Source organism: Meles meles, chromosome 13, assembly GCF_922984935.1.
Source record: "Meles meles chromosome 13, mMelMel3.1 paternal haplotype, whole genome shotgun sequence".
Taxonomy (NCBI): domain Eukaryota; kingdom Metazoa; phylum Chordata; class Mammalia; order Carnivora; family Mustelidae; genus Meles; species Meles meles.
The window spans coordinates 34,026,322-34,051,495 of NC_060078.1; the positions used below are offsets into that span (position 1 = coordinate 34,026,322).

General features: G+C 39.9%; 1 protein-coding gene across 18 annotated transcripts in view; it reads right to left on the reverse strand.

Annotated features, from left to right (window-relative positions):
- USP54 (ubiquitin specific peptidase 54) overlaps positions 1–25,174 on the reverse strand; it is a 101,050-nt gene that overhangs the window by 3,557 nt on the left and 72,319 nt on the right. For 12 of the 18 annotated variants that reach the window (XM_046027327.1, XM_046027330.1, XM_046027326.1 and 9 more), the window contains 10 exons: positions 23,495–23,626; positions 22,959–23,339; positions 22,502–22,733; positions 20,021–20,154; positions 18,561–18,728; positions 15,538–15,657; positions 14,416–14,611; positions 11,051–12,447; positions 4,182–4,306; positions 3,693–3,833 (listed from right to left, as the gene is read on the reverse strand). In XM_046027327.1, coding sequence (XP_045883283.1) covers positions 3,693–3,833; positions 4,182–4,306; positions 11,051–12,447; positions 14,416–14,611; positions 15,538–15,657; positions 18,561–18,728; positions 20,021–20,154; positions 22,502–22,733; positions 22,959–23,339; positions 23,495–23,626 — 3,026 coding nt within the window. Of the gene's footprint in view, positions 1–3,692; positions 3,834–4,181; positions 4,307–11,050; positions 12,448–14,415; positions 14,612–15,537; positions 15,658–18,560; positions 18,729–20,020; positions 20,155–22,501; positions 22,734–22,958; positions 23,340–23,494; positions 23,627–25,174 lie in introns of those variants that run through there. The other 6 variants (XM_046027333.1, XM_046027331.1, XM_046027337.1 and 3 more) reach the window with 4 other exon arrangements.

Genomic DNA, 25,174 nt, shown 5'->3' on the forward strand with positions numbered 1-25,174 from the left:
AAAACAAAAAAACATAAAGATGAAGATTAACACACAGTCGGATATGGTTGGGTAAACACAGTGAGGCAAGCAGGGAGAGATGGAGGGGATTCGAGTACCAATATGCCTAGCGCTATAGGGGGACCCAATTTACTCAGTTACTCTTTCCACCAGCCCCTCTAGGAATATCCCTAGACCACTAGGAAGTGGAGACATGGAACTGCAGATCCTCTTCCATTAACCTGTCTCTCTCATAGCCCTCATCTTCCCAACCCTACCATCTAGGTCTTTGGCAAACTCTTTTTTTTTTTTTTTTAAAGATTTTATTAATTTATTTGACAGAGAGAGATCACAAGTAGACAGAGAGGCAGGCAGAGAGAGAGAGAGGGAAGCAGGCTCCCTGCAGAGGAGAGAGCCCGATGCGGGACTCGTTCCCAGGACCCTGAGATCATGACCTGAGCCGAAGGCAGCAGCCCAACCCACTGAGCCACCCAGGCACCCTGGCAAACTCTTTAATGCTAACACTAGAATCAGGTTGAGATAGAAATTTAAAAATAGAGAAATAAGAAAGAGAAAAGAAAAATCAGAAAGCCCAAGACTGAAAAAGAAAACTCTGTACACTTTAAATACTGGGAACTAAAAATGTATCTCCCTAAATGTATAATTAGGAATTCTACTACTCCACCTTCTCTCCTGTTACTGCTGCACTCCAGTCTTCTGCCAGTCAAGTTTGTAATCACTGATGCTTGTGTCCTGTTCTGTACTCCACTCATCTCGTTTTTGTGGTAAAGTCTCAGAAATATCCCCTTTAATACTTAAAACACTAATATGCCCCAAATGAAACCAATATCCTTCCAAGCTGCACCTCCTGGTACCACATTTTCCTAAGTCACCTAGATTCAAATGTTGACATTGCCCTTACTTTTGCACTTCCCATCCATGATTCCATTAGTTGCCTTTGTCAAGAAATACCATTTCTACCTACAATTTTTATATTTAAGCTCAAGTGGACCAGTGCAACAGCCTCCAATCTGATCTTCCTATCTCCAAGCCTGCTACTTCCTTATTGTGGCCTGCAATTTGCTCTGTGCTAGCAATGCTGATCTTTCTCACTTTATCTCTACCATTCCTTTCTCACTTCATCTCTACCATTTTTCACTACAACTTTCTTAATGTTCCTTCAAACACACCAAGATTATTCTAACTCAGGGCTTTTTCACTTAACTGTTTCTGTTACATGGAATAGTCTTCATGGCTCACACCATCATATCACTGAAGTCTCTGATCAAATGTTATTTTCTTAGAGCTGATTTCCCTCAATAACCACTGAGAATAACCACTATTACCTCTTTAGTCCTTCTCCCCTTGCTTTGTTCTATTCTTCTCGATTACACATTGTTTGGTGTTTACTTGTTTATTGTCTTTCTCCCCTGGTAGAATATATTTCTTTTTCCTCCAGTATTCCCAGCACCCTCAACAGGACCTGGAACATTATATGCACCTAACAAATAATAAATCAAATAAAATAATCTACATACTAGTATATCATATTTCAACTAGGTTGTAAGCCAATCAAGGGCAGAATTATTTCATCAGGGCATGATCATAGTACCTACCACAGCATGGTACATTATAGAGACATTTACCATACAGCCTAAGGACCAGGTGCCAATCCTCTCAGTATGTGACATAGCCAACTAACTATTCCTTTCTCCTGCACAGAAGAAAGTGATGCCACACTTTCCTAGTTTCCCTTTTATCTCTCTGATCCTCACTCTTTTAAGGGTTCTTCAGATGAACCACTTAAATATGATACTCATCAGGGATATATCCTGGCTTCTCTCCTCTTTTCACAATATTCTTTTCCTCTTTTCAATGGCTATGATTCTTGAATCTTGACTTCAAGCTTTAAAGTGTCACATCCAGGGACGCCTGGGTGGCTCAGTGGGTTAAGCCGCTGCCTTCGGCTCGGGTCATGATCTCAGGGTCCTGGGATCGAGTCCCGCATCAGGCTCTCTGCTCAGCAGGGAGCCTGCTTCCCCCTCTCTCTCTGCCTGCCTCTCTACGTACTTGTGATCTCTCTGTCAAATAAATAAATAATATCTTTAAAAAAAAAAAAAGGTGTCACATCCAAAGGCCTACCAGATATCACAAGCATGATATATCCAATACTATACATATCTCTTCCCTCAAATACATCATTATCAACCCATAATTCTTGGGTTGATTCTCCATGATTCTCCTCTCCATATATCCAATCAGACACCAATTTCCAATGATTTTCACTTCCTCTTTGGCTCTCCAACATGTCCATTTCTCTCTATTCTCCCAAACTCCATACGGTGGTTCATGATATGACTCTTGTTTATATTCTTTCCAGTCTCATTTGTCAACACTGTCCTTCCCTCCCCAGAATCTAATTCTGCATACCAAATGAGTTGCTTTTGATTCAGTGAGTATCTGCTTCAAGTTCCTTTACCTGCTATAGTTGCTTTACTTCCTTCAGGAAGCTTTCTTGATCCCTCAAATCTGGTTTAGATGTCCCTTCTATTATGCTTCCATAGCATTAAATCCTATCATATTATAATTATTTATCTGTCTCCCCAGGTAGACTGTAAAGGCAATGCCACCAGGGACTACATCTAGCTCACCCACCACTGTATCCCCAGCACTTGGCACAATACCTAGAACACATGCCCAATCAGCCTTTGTTTTAAAGAATGAATCAGTGAATAAATTAATGATATATAGAAGTCAGGAGAGAGGAAGCCAACTCCCTAGAAAAATAACAGTCTGCCATTAAATTCACTAACAGTACATAAGAACAAATGCTAGGCAGAAACAACCACCTATCCCAAAAAGAATGGCAAGGTGTTTAGAGTTATTTAGGAAATTTTGAACAATAAATTGGAAAAACATGACTGTTACTTGGGAGGAAAACTGGATCTAAAGGCCTAGTAGGACAGAGACTTAGTTCACTATATATCCTTTATACCATTTAATTTTTTTTATCATGTATTTAAAACCGGTTTTTCAATTTTTATTGAACCGACCTGGTGAAGCTTTAACGCACTAGAGCTTTGCATCCTGACCTCCATTGTAATCAAAACTCAACTTGCCTTGGGCAAGTGTTTGGAATTCTCAAAAGGGTAATTTATAAACCCAGTCACTGAAAATATTTGAGTTATTGATTTCTGCTGACTTCAGTGTCCCTGTCCCTTTCATCTACAGATCACTGTATTGATTCCATATGAAAAGCCTCGAGGACGACTGTTTTATATCACTTTCCTTTTCTTGCTAATGCACCTGCTTCATTTTAGCATGAAAGCATACCAGACCCCACTCAATCTTATACTGGAGTGGGGAGGAAAAGGCAAAAACAATACCCCATCCCATGTCTTCCCTTCTTCCCTTGATTAGTGCAATGGGTTTTGACCTAATCAGCAGCCATTGCTTCTGAGACTCACTAGGACTCTTTTCACCCTAGGGAACCCTATAATGTACCTTCCATAGCTGCTACTAAGGGACATTCCTCTGGGCTCAACAAAATGTGTGTCAATAAAGTAATGACTGTGTCATCATTTTTGCTGAATGCACATGGCTTTCCCCCAAATTACAACTTTTAGTTTCCCCTGCCCCTCTACCTACACTGTATTTTTATCTTAGCAAAAGAAAGAGGGTGCTCTGAATAGACAGACCCTGATTCTACTTACAAAACTGTGGGAAGAGACTGGAGCCTCGTCCCTCTCTGAGACAACGGTGCCACTGAGACTGCGTGAGATGCGGTGAAAGTTCTCTGCACCGTACTGATCATCCTCCCCATATTCCCTCCTGGGGCCTCGGCAAGGTGCAGCCTTCAAACACACAGACACACACAGGCAGACACGAAACACCAGACCTATGGTTTTCCCACAGACCCTGTCCCCAGGGGTATAGGAAAAAATAGGGTAAGACCTCACTACTAGCAACCTGAATTAAATGTATTTGAAAGGTAGTGGCCATGTGGCAATCTCCTCTTACTTAAAAGAAGTCCAATCATAGACCTTGCTCTTCCAAGGTTGCTCTTCCAAGACCATAGCTCTTCCAACAGCCCCACATTACCACGCTCCTGCCATACCACCAACCCTACCACTCATATCGTTCCACACTTCCTTTCCCAACGCACCACCCCATGCCAGCACTGTAGGACCTGAGGCTGCTACCTGAGAAGCAGAAGCAGGCACTGTGCTGGTTTCATGGAGACTGTGCTCCATTTCTGCTGTTGGGGTCTTTGAGAGACCAAGGCCAGGGGCTGAGTGCAACCTCCTCCCCACACCATCTGCAGAGCCTGAGGAGGAAAACATAAATACAAGTTGAAGCCATCTCTTCTCCTGGAGCCTAACGTCAGCCTGACAGAAAAAAAACAAAAAACAAAAAACAAAACCAACAACCAACCAAACAAAAAACCCTCAGGAGTTCTTTTCATGAAATAACAAATATGTATTCCTGAAATGAATAGAGATGTGCTCCTGTAATGTAGAAACAATTTCAGAATATGGATAGTTTCCTATAGGCCAACAAGGGTCTCAGGACACAAGCCTTGAAGAACTTGTACAGAAGGGGCTCTGTAGAAAGACAGCTGAATGTCTCATGTTGCCTCATTTCAATTTTTTAAACACAATCAGCTTTGCTTCTGTCAGACTTGTGCCCAAGACTTATAATATATACAGAGGAAACTGTCTAACACAGTTGTTCTCCAGAGTGTCTGTGATGACAAAGGGAACATTATCTTCAGTCTACTTAGAAATTGAGATGAATATAATAATCATTTATCAAACCTCCTCATTTTATATAACAGGAAAATGAGTTCTAGGGTTTAAAAGTAGTAAGTAGTTCAATCAGAATTAAAATTCAAGTCTCTTGATTTCACTTCCTATTACTATGAGCAAGAACTCTTCAATGACATTTTGAATGTGTAACACCCTTTTATTTCCCCATCAGATTCTCTCAATCATTAACTGCTTAAATTCTAAACAATCACTAAATGCTTATCTCTTCCTAAAAATTTTGCTAGATTATTAAGAACTGCTCCAAACTGGATATGTAACTCCTGAGGGGCTCACCCCATACAACTAATTAAGCCTTCCATTCTGAAAATGCACATGCCCTTGACCTACATTTAATGTATGTCTATCACCAATTCACGTCTTGATTTGATATTTTGATTCTAATACATGTATCTGGCTAAAGGAGGATATTCCTGATGCCAAGCTAAAATATTATTTTTAGTATTTCCTGGTACAGAAGTTCTAATACCACCTCAGATTCATCTAGGAGCTGTAAAAATACAGATTCCTCTATCTCTCCACAGCCCTGCTGAATCAGAATCTTTGTGGTGAGCCTGGGAATACTTATTTTTAAAAGGCTTCCTGGAGTGGCACCTGGCTGGCTAAGTCACTGGAGCATGTGACTCTTGATCTCTAGGTTAGGAGCTGGGCACAGAGATTATTTAAAAATAAAATCTTTAAAAATAAATAAAACAAAGGTTTCCCCAAAAAGTATAGGAGGATATCCCCAAACACTGTTGAAGGAAATTTGAAATGTTACAGTCCTCCTAAAAAAAACCTGTTTAAAAATATCCATTAAAATTGAAAATATTATTTACCCTTTTATCCAACAATTCTATTCCTAGGAATAAGAAACAAAAATACCAGTTTACTGAGGCATTATTTGTAGCGGCCAAAAAACTAGAAATGAAGTAATGCCCATTGATAGCAGAATGGTAATACACTAAGGTATCTCCAATATCAAATATGCCCAGCCACTCACTAAAAAGAATGAACTGAGTTAAACTAGATGACCTGGAGGAATTTTCATGAAGGACTGTTAACGTAAAAGGAAAAAAAGAGTCTGTAATATTATCCCAAGGCAAAACACCCTACTGTATATGTAGGTCTACACAGGATTATATTAACAGAAAAATACAGAAATATGCACATTACCTTATTCCCTAGAAGGTGGAGGATAAAAGGTAGGAATTTATGTAACAGAAGGAGAAATAAATAAGAAAATGTCTACAATAAAAACAGCAGGGCGCCTGGGTGGCTCAGTGGGTTAAAGCCTCTGCCTTCAGCTCAGGTCATGATCCCAGCGTCCTGGAATCGAGTCCCGTATCGGGCTCTCTGCTCAGCGTGGGGCCTGCTTCCTCTTCTCTCTCTGCCTGACTCTCTGCCTACTTGTGATCTCTGTCAAATAAATAAATAAATAAAATCTTTAAAAAAAAAACAGCATGTGTGCTGTCATCCCATTTATATAAAATTATTTCTCTGTTTTTTAAAAAGCCACTCCTTGGGTGACTACTATGGGCAGCCAGATTTAAGAATTACAGCTGTAATCGTTAGAATGTGATGTTCTTTTCATAAAGTCTGATTACGAGACAAGGAGGTGGCTGCTGGAACCTCCTGAAGGGAATAGGCTGATTCTTTTAAAGATATTTCAGCAGAGGTGAAAATGGCCACCTGTAAGGAGTACTGTTGAGGGGATATATGGATTTGATAGAAGACAGAGTTAGAATGATGTCTACTCATGGATCAACAGTTACAAGAAGAAAAACTACTAGACATCATACACTTCCTGATATAAGAAGAAATACAAAGTAGGGCACCTGGGTGGCTAAGTGGTTAAGCATCTGACTCTTGATTTCAGCTCGGGTCATGCTTTCAGGGTCCTGAGATCAAGCCTGAGTCTGCTTGAGATTCTGTCTCACTCACCCCCTGCCCCTGCCCCCTGGCTCATGCATGCACACACACTCTCTCAAATAAATAAATAAATATTTTTAAAAAGAGAGAAATACAAAATACCACCTCTAAGATATTCTTATTAACAAAAAAGAAAAAAGAAAGAAAAGAAAACACAACTGAGGGTTGTCTGACTGGAGGAGCGCACAACTCTTGATCTTGGGGTAGTGAGTTAAGCCCCACACTGGTGCAGAGATTACTTAATAAAACAAAACTTAAGAAAAAAAATTGACCTGGCTTTAATCAAGCCTCTATCCCCAAACTATGAGATTACAAAAAATTGGGTAGAAGAACATATTTTCAAAACTACTAGAATATAATTAGTAAAATCTAGAATGTAGACTTGACAAATGGCCAAATTTCCCCTTTGACAGGGGAAAAAAAGACAGGAATTTTATAGGCTAATAAAGCCTTAAAACAAATCAACAAAATGCAATGTGTAGATCTTGTTTGAATCCTAATCTGAAATTAACTATGAAAAGGCATTTATGGGACAATTGAAAAAATGTGAATACTGGCTAGTTACTATATTAAAAATTATTGTTAATTTTTTATGTATAATATTATAGTTTTGCCTTATAAAAAAAGTCTTTATTTCTTAGAGATGCATTCCAAATTGTTTATGCATGAAATAATAAAATGTCTGGGATTTGCTTTAAAATAATTCAGTAGAGGGGTACCTGGCTGACTCTACACAACTCTATTCTGCACAATTCTTGATCTAGGGGTCATGAGCTTGAGCCCCATATTGGGTATAGAGATAACTTAAGGAAATAAATAAATAAATAAAACATTTACAAATAAATAGTAAAATAATCCAGTAGGGAGGGAAAATGTAGGGGGAGAGGGAGGCACTATAGCTATATCAGAATTGGCCATATGTTGATAAGTGGTTAAGATAATCACTCCGGAAGCTAGTGATAAGTACTGGCTTATCAGAGGACTATTGTAACATTAACTCATTACTCTTGAATGTATTTGAAATTTTCTATAACAAAAAATTATTTTTAAGATGATGTCTGCCTAACTTCAAAATTCTGTGAAATTTAGAAATATATGTCAAGGGCAATATTTATATAATTCTTTAGAAACTATAATGTCAAAATTAGGGGCACCTGGGTGGCTCAGTAATTAAGTCTCTGCCTTCCGCTCAGCTCATGGTCCTGGGGTCCTGGGATCAAGCCCCACTTCGGACCCCCTGCTTGGCGAAAGCCCACTTCTCTCTCTCCCACTCCCCTGCTTGTGTTCCTGCTCTCTCTCTCTCTCTCTCTTCAAATAAGTGAATAAAATCTTAAAAAAAAAAAAAGAAATTATAACATGAAAATTAATCTGGTCACAAAACACCATATCCTGTACAATTCCATTATATCATATGTCCAAAACAGGCAAATCTATAAACAGAAAATGGATTACAGATTGCCTAGGGCCGTAGGGGGAAATGGGGAGTGACTACTAATGGGTACTGAGTTTCTTTTTGGGGTGATGAAAACACTTTAAAATTTTTATTTATTTATTTTAGAGAGAGAGAGCATGTGCTGGGTGGGAGGGAGAGTATAGAGTGGGAGAGAATCTCGAGCAGACTCCATATTGAGCACGGATCCCAATGTGGGGCTTGATCTCATAGCCCTTATATCATGACCTGAGCTAAAATCAAGAGTCCAATGCTTAACCCACTGAGACACCCAGGTGCCCTATGGGGTGATGAAAACACTTTAAAACTGATTGTGGTGATGGATGGATAATTCTGTGAATATACTTAAAAAACAGAATTATACGTAAGTAGGTGAATTGTATGGTATGTAAATTATATATCAATAAAGCTTTTTTTTAAGTAATAAGAGAAAAACAAATACTACATGATCTTACTTTATGTGGAATCTAAAAAGAGACAAATTACTGAAACATAGAATGGTAGGTGATAGCATCTGGAGGATAGGGAAATGGGGAGGTGATGGTCAAAAGGATATAATCTTCCAGTTAGAAGATGAATAAATCCTGGGAATCTAATGTACAGGACTGTGACTGTAATTAACAATATTGTGTTATTTACCTGAAAGTTGCTAAGAGAGTAGATCTTAAATGTCCTTACCAAAAAAACCTATAATTTATCTGTGGTGACAGTTGTGTTAACTGACATTATTGTGGTAATCATTTCACAATATATATGTGTCAAACTTTCACACTGTACACCTTAACCTTATACAATGTTATTTGTCAATTACATCAATAAAGTTGGGGTGAGAAAGTACCTTGGTACTTAAAAAATGCTTTACGATAAGATAAAGAGGGACTCCCCTAGAGATATATTCTATTATACAAAGATCCTAGTTGGCATTTCCCTTCATTACCTACTTCCTGATTTATTCCTCCTGATCACTTCTTTATGTTAAAATAAAGGCTAGTTTGGTTTGACAGGGATTTTGAGGACTGACTCATCAGATGGATTTTTTTTAATTAATTTTTGTTCCCTCTTAAGCAAAAAAGTAATGTTCAGTAGGTACTCTTTCAAATTGTTTTCAGAATCATAATTTTCCTGAAGGCTAATTTACCAGTACATATCAAGAGATTTATAAACGTATATAACCTTCAACTAGTTATTATCCTTTTGGAAATTTATTCTGAGGAGCTAATCAGAATTGTGGCCAAACACTTACATACAAAGATAGTCATCATCTATTTATCTAAAAATTCGAAGTATATGAAGTATAGTAAAATGGTTGAATGTATTACAGTATATTCATATGCAGCATATTACCAGTCCTTAAGAGTAGTTTTTTTCAAAGGGAAAATGCTTATGGATATAATGTAAAAATATCATGAGAATAAACCACATACATATATTGTAATGACTTTGTAAGAACAATAAATAAATACGTCGTATATATGCATAAAAAAACAAAGCCAGAAGTAAACTAATGGAATTATGAGTGGGATTATCAGTGATTTTTGTTACTTTATGTATTTTCAAAAGCATCTACAATGAAAAATTTCCTATTTTAGGTAACGTAAGTTTTTTGTTTGTTTGGGTTTTTTTGGTAATATAATTGCTTGACATTCAGTTAGTTAATTAATTGCAATATATTCTTTTATATGTGTTTATTATTATGCGTAAAATACTTGACATTTGTATATTCTTCCTCCCTTAGACAGAAAGCTAATTGAGGTAGATGTGAACTTTTCCTCATTCTTTAGAATTTTTCCCATACTACTCTGTCCCGTGTACCTAGGGAGCACTTAATAAACAGTACTGCAAAGTCTACACTATGATCCATACCCTAAAAAACTTACCTTAATATCAAATCTTATATTTATGTGATATCCCCCCACTAACAGCTTCTAGGAACAGCTTCTAGGTACTCAATAAATACTCGTATGGCTGTATTTAAACATCAGTTGGCAGCATGCAAGGAACCTGTGCTGTTATGGAAACTGTCATACCGAGCTAAAGATAAAATTCTCTGAGTTCAATTTCATAGAATCATATATATCATTTTAAGAGTAGGAAGGCATCTTTAAAATAAAAAAAAAAATCACTGAACCCATTCTCTAATTTTACAGGTAAAAAGTTGGCCATGGGATAGTAAGTGACTTGTTCAAATTTATGCTGACAGTTGATGACGGAACCAGGAAAATAGTTCAGGCTTTGGCGTTCTCAAGTACCTCAAAGTTATAAATATTCTTCATGTCTTCAGTTTCCAGAACTAAGTCTGTGAAGTCCATTTAAGGTGTAGACTTCATTCTTTACACAATATAATCTAAGGGGTAGACAGTGAACAGGCATACAATCTTGAAAATTCTATATATGGTAGTTCCTGAAGAGATCAAGGAAGAACCTGCTATTTCTGGCTCAGTATGATCTGGCAATGCCACACTGGGATATATGGCTCAATGTGGGCATTCCTGTTACAAGCCGGATCTGGAAACTGGATCTTGGATTAGTTCAAGCTCCTAAGCCATAGAAGGGTAACTTTTTTTTTCTCAGTCTCCCCTATTTCATGCTGAGTCCCTCTCAAAGACCTATGAACCACTCCTTAGCACTGCATAATGCTGAAGCCCTGGGCATATATTCATTGATCTCTTCTTTTAGGAGGAGGGAACTAGACAATGATTCTACTCTAGCCAGAAAAAAGTCTAGCTCTTGTCCTAAAGTGTTTATGAATAAAATCAGAAGATCTGCTACTACCTCCTAAGCTGGGGATGTTATTTGGACAGACTACCACCCCTCTTCTGATCTTGTCCTCTCATTTTCAGCTTTTATATGTCCCCCACTTCCCCGCCCATGGTTGCATCCCTACCTGTTTGGTTAAAGGAGTGCCAGACCACATCTTGCTGCCCCCATCCAGAACGGCCAGCTTGAGAAGCCTGAAGACTAGCTTGGTAGAGAGACTCCAATTCTGAGGTTTCCTGCTCTGTGTCTTGGTTCCAATGTGGATGCAAAAGGATGTGGTTTTTTTCCGGATAGGCTACACAGGTATGGGACTCATGGGGGGAGGACTTCATTCCTGGCCCAGGGACCCCATGTTTAAGTTGCGAATCACAGAGTCTCGTGACATTCACCCAAGAGTCCAAAGGCAAGGAAGTCCCCAAGTTGACACTGCTGCCTAGTTCCTTAGGCCTAGCATCTCTCACTTGAGATGGCTTTCCTTGGTTCATGCTTGGTTCTGCCAACCTGGGCTGTCTTCCCCTAGAAGTTTCACTATTAAGCTGCCCAGAGTTCATGGCAACAGAAGGATAATTAGCTGGCTCTTCCCAGGAAGGTAGTCTGTCCTTACCACCCAAGGAGGATTGTTGTTTTGCCCAAGGCCAGTGGCCTTTCCCTTGACCCTGGAGGAAAGGAGGCTTACAGTCAGAAGGGGAAGAGTTCTTCCTTAGACTATCTGTCAAACTTCTATCCTGAAAACCTATGCCATCCCTTGTGGAGGCACCTTGCATCCTCTGGAACTGCTCTGCTAGTGAGCGGACAAGCCCCTTTGTGCTGGGAAACTCTGGCTTATAGGGATCCTCACTGCCTCCATCCACTTTTGAAGTCAACAAAGTTTTGAGGCTTTGGGCTTGGAGACATTGGTTAGTTTTCTGCACAGTATCAGGAGAGTGAAGCGTAGGTGAGGAAGCAGCAGGCATTACGGGGTGGCAGGCCCTGTACAGGGGAAGGCTGGGCTGAGCTGATGAACTGGAAGGACTACAGCCTAGACTGTGTGCATCTCCTCTCTCAGAGGTATCTGTTCCAGCTGAGCGTGACCAAGGCATCACCTGGGATGAGACAGGAGTATCCTTCATTTCTTGGAATAGCTGTTCTTGAGCAATGCCTCTTCCTTCTTGTGGGGGGAACCTGGTACAGCTGCTGTTGTCAACCCTGTAGCCTTGCAGCTTACCCTCTGGTATATCCAATGGTTCCCAACCATAATGAGCATTCTTCTCAGTCCTCCCTGGTGTTTTAGGTAAGGCCTGCCTGTGGAGTGCAGAGGGGTCAATGCTGTCCTCCTCAACTGAAGTCAGAAGGTTTGAGGCAGACCTACTAGGGGAATTGTGCTGTGAGGCAGACAAGGCAGATGACTCTGGGAATAGTGATGAGTGTGATTCATGGCAGGAAGCAGGTGAGTGGATGAAAGAACTGGCCCCAAACTCTGTATTCGTGCAGGGTTCCAGTTGAGCCTCCTGGCTTAACAATACTTGGAGCGGGATAGGCTGTTCACTGAAATAAATGGAGAGAACCAGTTATAAGCTGCATTAAATGACAAGATCACTTACAAAAAGACCTGTTCATTTGGTTCCCATTTCTAGCCATCCACAAAGGGAATGGTAAAAATAAAAAGACAAGCACAAGTAGAGTCAACAGTTCAGAGGTTCACAAGAGAAGGCAGGCACATGGTCAGCTCAAACCCAAGCACTAGGTAATATTAATTCTTTCTATTAAATGCCCTCACCAAAGTTGCACACAGTAATATTAAGTGAAGTCCTTGTCAATAGTCTTCACTGCCTTTGAAGTCCCATTCCAATCATATTCTTCTTGCAAATTAAAAAATAAAAATTGCTAATCCCACATGCAGATGACATGGAAGGTGAGTAAAGCCTAGAAATCACTCATACCTGGGGTCCTGAGAGGCACACCAGCCAAAAGAACTAAAAGGCACATTTACAGAGTACAGGGTAATTCAGATTCATGGGATTACACAGAATTCAGCCACTTCAAGTGTGTTTTCATAATCTGGATTCAGTTTTATTATTCACTGAGATATTTTCCCAAAGTAATGCATTGTGACTCTCTTGAGATTTGGGAGTAAGACTAGAAATTAACCGCATTTACTAGGTTTCTTACTAATTGTTTTCTATTTCTGACCTAAAAAACTCTGTTAGATGCACTTAAATAAAAGCCTCAATTACTCACATATATCAAGTGGCGTAAGTTTTCTAGAAAGAGTTTAGCTGCCTAAATCATTTATATTCAAACATATCTCTCACAGGTTCTCAGATCAGTGTTCAACTACTAGGTATACTGTAGGAGAAAAGAAGAAAAAGGAAGATCCTAGCTATTAGCATTAAATTTGAATGATAATATACTATCAACTTTTGTGGTCATAGCCACCCAGTTACCCTTACAACATTATAAAGAATATATTATTATACTTATGGAGGAGACCCGATGGAGTTAAACAGACCTGGATTTGAAGTCCACACCTCTACCACTTACTAGCTGAGGAATCTTGGGTGCCTTATGTATATTATACTCCCTGAGCTTGAGTTTCCTCTTTCAGAAAATATTGCTAAGTAACAGGCCTGATCTCCTAAGGTTATTGTGAGAACTGAAGTATTTAGCTTAGTGCCTGGACAATAAATGGGGGTGCCTGGGTGGCTCAGTCAGTTGAGCATCTGACTCTTGATTTCAGCTTGGGTCATGATCTTGGGGTGGTGGGATTGAGCCCTAAATTGGGCTTGGATTCTCTCTTTACCTCTCCCTCTGCATTTCCCCAGCTCTCTCTTGCTCACCTGCTCTCTCTAAAAATAAATAAATAAAATCTTTTTTTGAAATGTTCAATAAATGTTAGCTGTTTTAATAATATTTATATTCTGAGAACTACTTAGGCTTATTAACAGCCAAAATTAATTTTAACTTAAATCTATGTATTTTGAATAGAACCAAATTCAAGAGCTAAAGTATGAAAACTACATGAGTGGCCCCAGTAACTTTTTTCCTATTGCTGCCCATAGCAAAGCAAACAAAAGGAATCTTTGTGTCTTTTCTCTATGGTTCAGTCAGAGCAAAGACTGCTTTCTCTGCTTCCACCAGAGACAGGAAGCACTGAAATCCCCAAAACAAACCACATGGTTTCTATTACAGTAGAGCTCAGATTGCTATGTCTGAAAACACAATATGTACAGATTTAATAATCATGTTATTACACAAGTCCCAGGACAAACTCACCCACAGGAAATATGGACAGTCTATTGATTATGCCACACTTCCTGTATCTTTCTATGAACTATTAAGAAAAGGACCAGTAGTGGGATGAGCTTTCCACCGTATGTCTGACCTGAGAAGAAAATCTTTCCAGAGGACTCTTCTCTGTCCTCTGTAGACACCAAGACAAGGAGAGCTCTATGGAGCACCCGTGGTCATTTCCTCCCCTGGTGTCCATAAACTACAGTGGATAGCAGGCACTACCTTGTTGGCTGAGGGAGGGCCGCCCCCTGAGAGGGGAAGCAGGCTGAGGGCTGCGACGACTGCGCCGATGATTGCTGCTGCTGCATGCGTTCCTGCAGGCTCCGCGCTTTTCGAATACTGATTTGCAACTTCTTATCGACTAGGGCTCTGCTGTGCGTGCTAGAGCTGGCACCATGCAGGGCAAGTCTTAGTTTAGCTAAAATGCAAAAGAAAATATAGCAGAAACAGAACACAAAATACAAACAAAAATAAAAATAAAATTGAACCAAAAATGAGCAAAGATATGCAGTAAAACTCAAAATATGCAGCAGGAATGCAAGGCGTGGACCATGCACATACTGTCCAGGGTACAGAGCTGCTCTGGCTCTAAGGAACATTCATGGAAGCCATGGAGGCCAAACAGGTTAATTCAAATTTAAAACAAACAAACAAACAAACAAAAAGCTAAACTAAAATGAGTCAGGAAGAGAAACTGGTGCTTCCATCTTAGAGACTGTCACTCTCGTCCTTGGCAACTGACCTGTCCGACTCTGGTCTCCACACTTTGCTCCCAACTTCCCCTTCCCGACAGCCAACAGCAGAAATAAGATCCAAATCTGCATCTGTCTTTACAGAACACAGCTTCTTGTGGGTCACATTTAAGAACCAGATACAAATTCTAAGCCTTAGTCCTTCACTGTACTTTATGGTGCAGCATACCAGGAAAGCAGGGCAGAAACACAAATCAAATATGCGGTGCAAAGTCACAGGCCTGTGAAGTCGAGGTCAATATACTCGTTTCCTCTTGCCATAAGCTCCACCTACCTAGTCAGTGACTAGAGAAAGAGCAGACTAACCTCAAATCTGAGGTCTAACTTTATCTTGGGATAAGAAGGTAGGCATGACTGGATAGTTCATCTGTGGACTCCGGCTTAAGTTATTCCAGTAAATATCCATAGGCCACAGTGACAGCATGTGGCACACTTATCTGAAGGGCAAAGATAGCCTAAAAGAACTCAGTTTGGGACAGTGACAGTGAGGAGACATAAAAGCTGTTTTCATCCCATCTAAGTGATGACTCTAATGATACCTATCGCAAAGTTAGTTAAAATTGCCATAGCTATAGCAGTTAGAGTTACTTACAGATAGCTTCGTTACAGAAAGCCAAAGCTGCAGCACAGTCTCCCTTCTGTTCCAGATGCAGCGACTCTTCAAACACTGAATCTGCCTCTTGCAAGGACCTCTCAAAGCCGTCACTCCTCCCTGAAAGGGCCAGCACTTTTCATTTTCATTACAGTTTGTTCCAACTTTTTCTATGTAGTGACGTTTCCCTTCAGTGCACACAGCTCCTTGCTGAGCCTTTGATCTACCTTTATTCTAACTCTTCATTGCCATGAAGAATTCTCTGAAACATGTAGGATATCCGTTTTTGCCTTAACCAAGATATTGCCAAGGCCATGAAAGAGGAGTATGTCATTATCCACCACATATTCCAATTCCAAGCGCTCTTAAGGGGACCCTCAAGAAAAGACCAAAATATTATCTATAGCAGAAGGGTGGACTCTTATGCCTGGAACTGATCTGTTTTTCCACAGTGCAATAAGATACATCTTGCCAGCCAGTGTCAGAATGTCCCAGACCTCCATGGAGACCTCTACTGCTATGTTAAGGCAAAAGTGGCTTCACGACTCTGTGGAAAGCCATCTGTAAAACTTCTTTCCTACATCAAATTAGTCCTCTCTGTGCCACTCTCAACTGGAAAATTAGTATACCTCTTGGGTACAGGTGCTCTATAGTTCCTAAACTTAATACACCTACCACGGCAACTGAACAACCCTTGTTGGTTTGCAAGCACATACTTTCTATCAGCAGTGCTAAGTATTTTTTTCATCATACCCTCCCTTACTAAGCTGACTGCAGGAGTCACATTCCCATACACTGAGCATGAAATATTCCTTCCTCCTCTGAAAGCATATGTCTACCAAAGCAGGCGCAAAAAGAGTTCGAGTACAGTGCCAGATGAAAAAGCAAGAAAGTACTGTACAGCCAACTTTTGTAAAAGAACACTCAAGTTTATGGTCCCCCTTGGCTTTTACTCACTCATAACCATAAATTGGTAGTAAGCTGTATTGTAAATTCACCCACAATTGGGATTAATGATGAGTTTTCACAAGCTCACAAGAAAAAAATATCAAAATGTTGGAGTCATAATGTCCCCATCCTCCACTTACCTCCAGCTGGATAAGAAAGGCTCTTCCAAACCCCTAATATTCACTCCTTAATTCACCATGGCTTTTAGAGAGCAATGGGAAGGCTGTGGAAGTAGTAAGTTGGTTCTGAAGAACCCAGGATTCAGGTCCATCAAGAAATACAGCCTAAAGTTTTCTCGTAATATTTAACATTGACTAAATCTATATAATCTTGGGGCGCCTGGTGGCTCAGTGGGTTAAGCCTCTGCCTTCGGCTCCAGTCATGATCTCAGGGTCCTGGGCTTGAGCTCTGCATCAGGCTCTCTGCTCAGCGGGGAGTTGGCTTTCCCCTCTCTCTCTCTCTGCCTGCCTCTCTGCCTACTTGTGATCTCTGTCAAATAAATAAATAAAATCTTAAAAAAAAATTTTTTTAATCTATATAATCTTTATAATCAGAGGTGGTAGTGAGAGCCATTAAAACAAAAAAGTTCTCTATAGATATATAGTCAAACTACAGTTGATCAATCACCATACTAGATTTTAATTCTAATCTTAGAATCTTAGTACTCCATTCCTTGCTCTTCCAGGAGATTGTGAATCAAAGTATATGGAGAACTGCCAATGAAATGTGGCCAGAAGGATTCTCTCTCAACTTTCATGTACTGCCCAACTAACAGAGGAAGTAAAGAAAGTAAGGGAAGGAGATGACAAGACTCCTCCTTCAGAAACAATATAAACCCGAGATCCAAATGTGACATAGCTTAAGGACGAAAAGGAAAAGGAGACTATCCAAATTATCCAAATGTGGGGACAACTAAGGAACTAGGAATTTAAAACTAACTTGGAAACAGATACAGTGCCTTGGGAAATATAAAGCAACAATTGCCTCAAATCAAAAGACAGCAGGATTAGAGGAGAAAAATGGTCCCCAAATAGGCCCTAAATTAGCCCACTAAGCTTCTCTAAGTGTTGACAAAAAGTAGGAAATGGTCAACAAGAAAGCAACCATCCAAAATAGCACTGACCCCTATTCTTTGCACTGCTATAGTATCCATAATTTGTTACATCTGGGGATACTGAATAATAAGAACAATAAATTCATTTCATAGAAAGAAAAACAGAGATAAAAGTTTCAGGAGTCTACTTAAGATATATAACTCAGTCTTTTTAAACTCCTATTTTGAAGACTAGTCTCATCTGATACAAAATGACATCCTAAGCAATTGAAGAAGAAAAGTAACTAGTGTGGGGCAATTGATGAAGCTTGTAAAGTACATGAAAATTGTATGAGATTGGGAAACAAATCCACAGAGGATCAAAAGGCAATCAAACTTTGTGTTCTTAGAACCTGTTTGGTAGACTTACTTCCCTGAAGCTACAGGTGGGCAATTTCAAGAGTATATTTCTGCCCAGCAAGCAGAATTTCCCTCATCAATGTAGCTCACCCACTGCCCTGTTGTGCTGTTTCTGAATTATGACTAGTTTTATTTATACCTTCTATAGATACTCATGGGAAATATTTTTCGTGAACAATACACTATCTCTAAACTATAGACTTTCAATAGGTGAGCCCAAAATCAGTGCCTGTCTTCCAATCAATAGACTTGTCATCTATTTTCACTAGTTCTCACTAAAATGAGTGAATTATGATAAAATACAATTTAGCTAGGGGTGCCTGGATGGCTCAGTGGGTTAAGACCGACCTGTGCCTTCAGCTCAGGTCATGGTCCCAAGGTCCTGGGATTGAGCCCCCCATCAGGCTCTCTGCTCCAGTGGGAGCCTGCTTCCTCCTCTCTCTGCCTGACTCTCTGCCTACTTGTGATCTCTGTCAAATAAATAAATAAAATATTTTCAAAAATAAATAAATAAAATAAAATACAACTTAGCTAAATAGTTTAGGAATTTACAGGCCTGAATAATCCCCCCCCCACCTTCTCTCGCTGTCCATCACCCACAACCTATGCTTACAACAATTACCCTGATTCTGCAGTTCATCCAAGTCCATGAAGCGGCTGGGATGAGGATTAAACCCTTTAGCTGCCTCTAATTCCTTCTCCCGTTTCCTTCGAAGTTCCTGTTCCTGGGCCCTCCTGGCCACTTCCTCCTGCAGTTCATCCAGTTCGCTTTTGGAAGATATCTCCCCACCTAAATATAAGCAAGGGAGAAGAGAAATTGTCGCATTTCCATAAATAAGACTAGGCACCTGCTGCATTTATGGCCACTGCACTGCCTTTCCTTTGGAACTCGATTCAATTTGGAGTCCATGTTCTGGACAGTGCTTTCCACATCAGATTCAGGATGAAATCTGGGCTATGGCTTATAATGATGATGGTAATATACTTATTGAGTGGCTTTATTAGAACAATAACAATGTGAAAATTAACATTTGGTTGAGCATTTACCATGAGCATTTAAAACTGTGATGGATAGTTTGTAAGTACTTTTACATATATTATTTCATTTAACTCTTATGACAACCTATGAAATAGATACTATTATTGCCCACATTTTAAGAATAAAGAAACAGAGACACGAAGAGAATAAACAAATAACTTGCCTAAGGTGACAAAGATGATAAATGGTAGAGCTGAACTAAAGTCAAATAGCTTAAATTCATAATCCATGCTCTTAACAGACAGCATTCTCAGCTATGTGTTGCCACTAATTCATTGGGAATCTTCAAGCAAGTCAATTTCTTGGCCTTAACTTCCAGCATCTCTTTAAAGAGTTTGTAAAACATCTAGTAAACAGAGAGTTTGTAGGGGCGCCTGGGTGGTAGAGTCACTTAAGCATCGGGTTCTTGGTTTCGGCTCAGGTCATGATCTCAGGGTCATGGGACTGAGCTCGGCACTCAGTGTCCAGTCCGCTTAAGACTCTTTCTCCCTCTGCCCTCCCCCTGCCCATGCATTCTTTAAAAAAAAAGAGGAGGAGGGAGTATGAGGACACAAGGCACTCAATTAGGGAAAAGAAAGCAGGGATACTGGACAGGATATAGAGGCAGGGATAAGGATAGGTCTGACCTACTTATTCCCTAGTTTCACCCATAGCCTTCATGTCTCCCTTCATCATCTCAACTCATAGAACTAAACAATAAGAAATCCATTCTCATGAGCTCCTCTATACCAAGGGAAAAAACCTGAGAACTTATTCTTCTGAGGATTACAGGTGCTACTGACACTGTTCACCATATTTCTGTTCCTTCTTATTTCCACAAGGGCTCTCCCCAAGTAGTAAAGAACAAACAGGCAAGCCATGACGAAGGACAAAAAACAGATAAATCTAAAGATGGGATGGCTCAAATGCCTCCATATTTACATACTGATGGAAAATTTAAAATACAACTGTCCTCTAATTTCAGATGGGCTCAGGTAAGGCTATTTTCCGAATAGAATTGGCAGTCAAATCCAGCCCTTGAAATCCAGTGTCTTTCTGCTTACCTGAGAGGGGCTGATTCTTTGTCCAGTTACTCCTGGATGCTATGGAGTCTGCCTCCAGTATGCTACTGCTGTGAGACTTTGGGATATGACGCCAGGAAGGTGCCAACCCAGCTGATCTCTTAGCACTTGGATCCCTTCAAAAGCAAACCAGAGTTTAGTGGAAACGTCAGAAGGGTGATAACTTGCAACACTCCTAAATTCCCTCAAAAAAACAATAAAACAGGGGCTCCTGGGTGGCTCAGTCAGTCAAGCATTTGCCTTCAGCTCGGGTTATGATCTCAGGGTCCTGGGATCGAGTCCCACATCAGGCTCTCTGCTTAGCGGGGACCCTGCCTCTCCCTCTGCCTGCTGCTTCCCCTGCTTGTGCTTCTGCTCCCTTTCTCTTTGATAAATAAATAAAATCTTCAAATAAATAAATAAAATATGTTTTTAAAAATAAATAAAATATTTTTAAAAAGATATTTTATTTATTTATTCATGGGGGGGGCAGAGGCAGAGGCAAAGGGAGAAGCAGGCTCCCCAAGGAACAGGGAGCCAAATGCAGGACTTGATCCCAGGACCCTGGGTTCATGACCTGAGCCGAAGGCAGATGCTTAACCATCTGAGCCACCCAGGTGTCCTAAATAAATAAAAATCTTTTTAAAAAACAACAATAAAACATTAAGCTAATATATAGTTAAAGTACCTGCTAAACTATTTCTGAAAGTAGTTCCCCCATCTTATCTCACCTCATTCATATTTTGTGCATCTAGCACTATCTGGCACAAAATTTATTTAATGAATTAATAAACATAAGCTCTTGTATGAATTGCCTTCCTCTTTCTTATACCTCTGTAGCCATCTTCTCATGTGTAAACTTAACAGGTGATTGGACAATTCTGGATCCCATGTTGAGCGATAAGCAGTGGGAAAATATGAGTATATGATTAACACCCTTGTAGAAGATATAGTCACTCTTTGCAAACAGCAACTCTGTTAAGAAACTTGCCTCTGTGGCAACTCAGTAGAAACAACATATGAAAACCTGAAATTTATAAAGCAAACTGTGCCCCAGGAATAAGGTACAATGAACACTATTAAATCATTATTATTACCTTTTGGAATTATGAGTATCACTGACTTATAAATCACAGAATCCCTGTGACCCTTATAAAAAAGAAACTAGGGGCGCCTGGGTGGCTCAGTGGGTTGACCCTCTGCCTTCAGCTTGGGTCATGGTCTCAGGGTCCTGGGATCGAGCCCCACATCGGGCTCTCTGCTCCGCGGCGAGCCTGCTTCCTCCTGCCTCTCTGCCTACTTGTGATCTCTCCATCAAATAAAATCTTAAAAAAAAAAAAAGAAAAAGAAAGAAACCATCCTAAATGGGAGAATAAATAACAACTGTATTTTCTCTCTGATCATAGAACTATGTTTTGATTCACTAATTCTTCCATTACAAGTTATTTACTAAGTAATTCTTTTTACACATAATAAAGTTCTCTCCTTTCTCAGATGCTTTTGCTCCTTCTTCCAGCAGAGGGTGCTGTTGTCATAGAAAGCAGACAGAGCCCCCCCCACCATGTTAATAGTAGCATTATTTACAACAACCAACACATGGAAGCAACCTAAATGTCCATTAAGAGATGAATGGAAAAGAAGATAAGGTATATGTGCACAACAGAATATTCCTGAGCCATAAAAAAGAATGGAATTTTACCATTTACAACAACATGGATGGACCCAGCAGGTTGTTATGCTAAGTGAAATAAAATCAGAGAAAGACAAATATTAAATGATTTCACTTATATGTGGAACCTAAAAAACAAAACAAATGAACAAATAAAAAACAGAAACAGGGACGCCTGGGTGGCTCCGTTGGTTAAGCGGCTGCCTTCAGCTCAGGTCATGATCCCAGCGTCCTGGGATCAAGTCCCACATCAGGCTCCTTGTTTGGCAGGGAGCCTGCTTCTCCCTCTGCCTCTGCTAACACTCTGCCTGCCTGTGCTCTCTCTTTCTCTCTCTGACAAATAAATAAATAAAATCTTTAAAAAAGCAAAACAAAACAAAAAACAGAAACAGAATCACAAATACAAAAACAGACTGGTGGTTGCCAGAGGAAAGAATGTTGGGGGAAGGGTAAAGTAACAGAGGAGATTAAGAGGTACAAACTTTCAGTTATAAAATAAATAAGTCACATGGGGGATAAAAAGTACAGCATAGAGAATATAGTCAATAATATTGTAATAACATTCTATGGTGACAGATGGTCACCATATGTATTGGGGTGAGCATAGTGTAATATACAGAATTGTCCAATCACTATGCTGTACACCTAAAACTAAGATAACATGGTATATCAACTTTATTTCTATTTTTAAAAAAAGAAAGAAAGAAAGTTGATTGTTAATAAATTCCATTTCTCCACCCCTGTGAGTTGAAAAGCCTCCTGGTGGCTCACATTGCTGCAAGGGACAATGCCACTATTCAAAGGCCAAACAATACCTGCAGACACTGGAGCTCTCAGGCAGGGCTGCATCCAGGCTGACAGGGCTGTTGCTGTTCCTCTCACTGCTCTCATAGCCAGACTCCATTCTCTGTATTAGGCGAGGGTGCTGTTCTAAAAGGTGAGAGCCTGGCCGTGCGGGGCCCCAGGGCTTATACTGGGGGCTTGGTCCACCAGTTTTAATGTCGTAAGCAGGTGGCTTGCTTAGTTCATCTGGTGTAAATTCTTTAGCTATCCGGATCAAAGGACAAGTATGGAAAAGGAGGTCTTTTTAGCATCAGCTTCAAATTAAGACATAACCAACCCCTCCCTCCAGCTACTCCTTCACTGAACTCCTATCTCCAAAAGCATCAGCATAAAAATGTACCTTGCTAAGTATACCAGAAAATCCAGGTTTTTTAAATGCCTAAGTCAACTTTATTCAAAAGCCCAATTCTTCCCTAATTGTCTCCTCACCTGAATCCTCAGAAAAGGGGCTAAGCTGGGTATAGCCACAGTGCTTCCTTTTGTCCTTACTAAAGATACTGTCAATATTCAGAGACTCTCGTTTGGGTCTCCATGTTGGACGATACTTGCTAGAAGAACTGGATTTTGACTCACTGCTGGTACTCTCTACTTCCCAGTCACGACAGTGTAAAGACAGGTTCCTAGGAGACTTTTTGTCAGTCGGGTCTCCTCCCTTCCCCACACACGGAGATCCTAGGTTGGTCTGAGAAGCCAGGGATGGTCTGTTGTGAATCATATTGCTGACTGTCTCTTTAAAATCCCTTAGTCTATTGGTGCTGCTGGATGGTTTAGAGGCATTCCTAGGGGCCTGTTTCTCTTTCAGTGTTTCTCCTAAAAACACAAAGAATTAAATAAACATAAATGTTTAAAATGATCACAGATACCCAGACCCCAAAATGTGAAAGCAGAAAGGAAAAGCCAGTCTGGAGTATGACACAAGTTTGCCAGAATGAATGAAGAAAGACAAACAGTGCAGAATGGCTTGCCTTCACTGTGGTACCCTGAGGCCTGTGGCTCATCGCCTTTCCTCCTAATCCGGCCAGAGCTCCTCTTGCGTTCTATCAGTGACCCCTTCTTGGATGTGAGTTTCTGATTACATTCACTATCAGTCAGGTGTCCTGAAAGAACAAGGAAATGGGGGTAAGCTGGTTTCTGAGACTGACCTCCATCCTCTTGAGAACCTAGTCTCCCTCTGGGATTCATAACAGTGCCACAAATTTAGTATACCCATGAATCAGAAGCTGTAGAGGCCAGGGCTATCTGATTTAAGTGTAGCAGGAATCTCTCAATAGATAAATGCAGAGAAGCGCAAGTATTTAATGGGAGCCTGAAAATTGACAATGTCTCCTGACCAATTAGCAGTCTTGATTCTGCTTATAATCTTTCCCAGTGACCCAGAAAGGACACATTAGTTGGTAATTTTTAAAAGGTGACAGATATAAAGATTGTATAAAAATGTCATGTATCAACATATTTTCACTCCCATAAATAAAAGACAGAGCCTCCTTTCATTTACCAACACATACCAAGTAAAGCCTAATTTTTTTATTGTATCTGGTATTGACCCAGGTTCCCCAGCCTTTGCCCACAAGAGCTCTCTGATTGTGGGTGGCTTTAGGATTCAGTTCTAAATCTTCCTGAAATGTGAATCATTTAGAAGGGCATTTGAACTTTGAATAATTCTCATTCCCATCTCCAAAGAGTGCTTTACCAAACTTGGCTTCACCCAGAGATTACACTTCATAATTCCTCAGTACTGATCACTGGGAAGCCCAGGAGATATGGGCTCTTTTACATGACTTGCCCTGCTTCATGGCCACAGAATATAAATGTATGATATAATAACAGCAAAGGTCAGATTATAAAGGATATAATCATCTAAACTGCTGGAAGCCAAAGGTGAATTAAGCAACTGAATTAAATTAGAAAACAGGTTTAGAGAAAATCCTCTAGGTTCTCAAATGCACCAAGAGCTAATTTGTTTTCATATGTTAATATATGAAAAATTTTGTACAAATTCACATATCAGCAGGGTACTGATATGCTACCTATTTTCAGAAATTACCAACGTAATCTTCTATTGCTCTGATCCTTTGCTACCTCCGGGCCCAAAGGAAAGATTTCAGAAAGAAGGAAATAACTTGGCGTAACTAAATCTGGCAATGTTACACCAATGGTAGTACACTCCCCTACCCCTGGCCATTCACAAACCTTTAACATAAACCTGACTCTCCTGGAAAATATGCCTTGTTTATCCTGTTATTTGACTTCTCCCTGATTCACAGTTTCAGAAATACAGTCTAAAAAAAAAAAATCAAAGTAATCACCTAATGCAATAGTCATCAAAAGAAATTCAACATGAATCTAACCAAACCTCCAGATCCAACTGCCAATTTACAAGAAATACAGAGAACAGAGAAACATGCTAGAGTTTACCATAGGAATATAATCAGCAAACTTCAGAATGTAGGCAATCTATAGGACAAGCTACACCTAGTTATTCAACAATCAGCTACAAGGAAAAATAGAGAAACCTATAGCTTAAAAGAAATGAAAAAGACTTATCAAGTGTAGGCCTCACTTGGATTCAGAATAAAGCACACAAACCATTAAAAAATGATAAAAAATTAAAAAATTTACAGGATACTTGTTTTTTTTTAATTTAT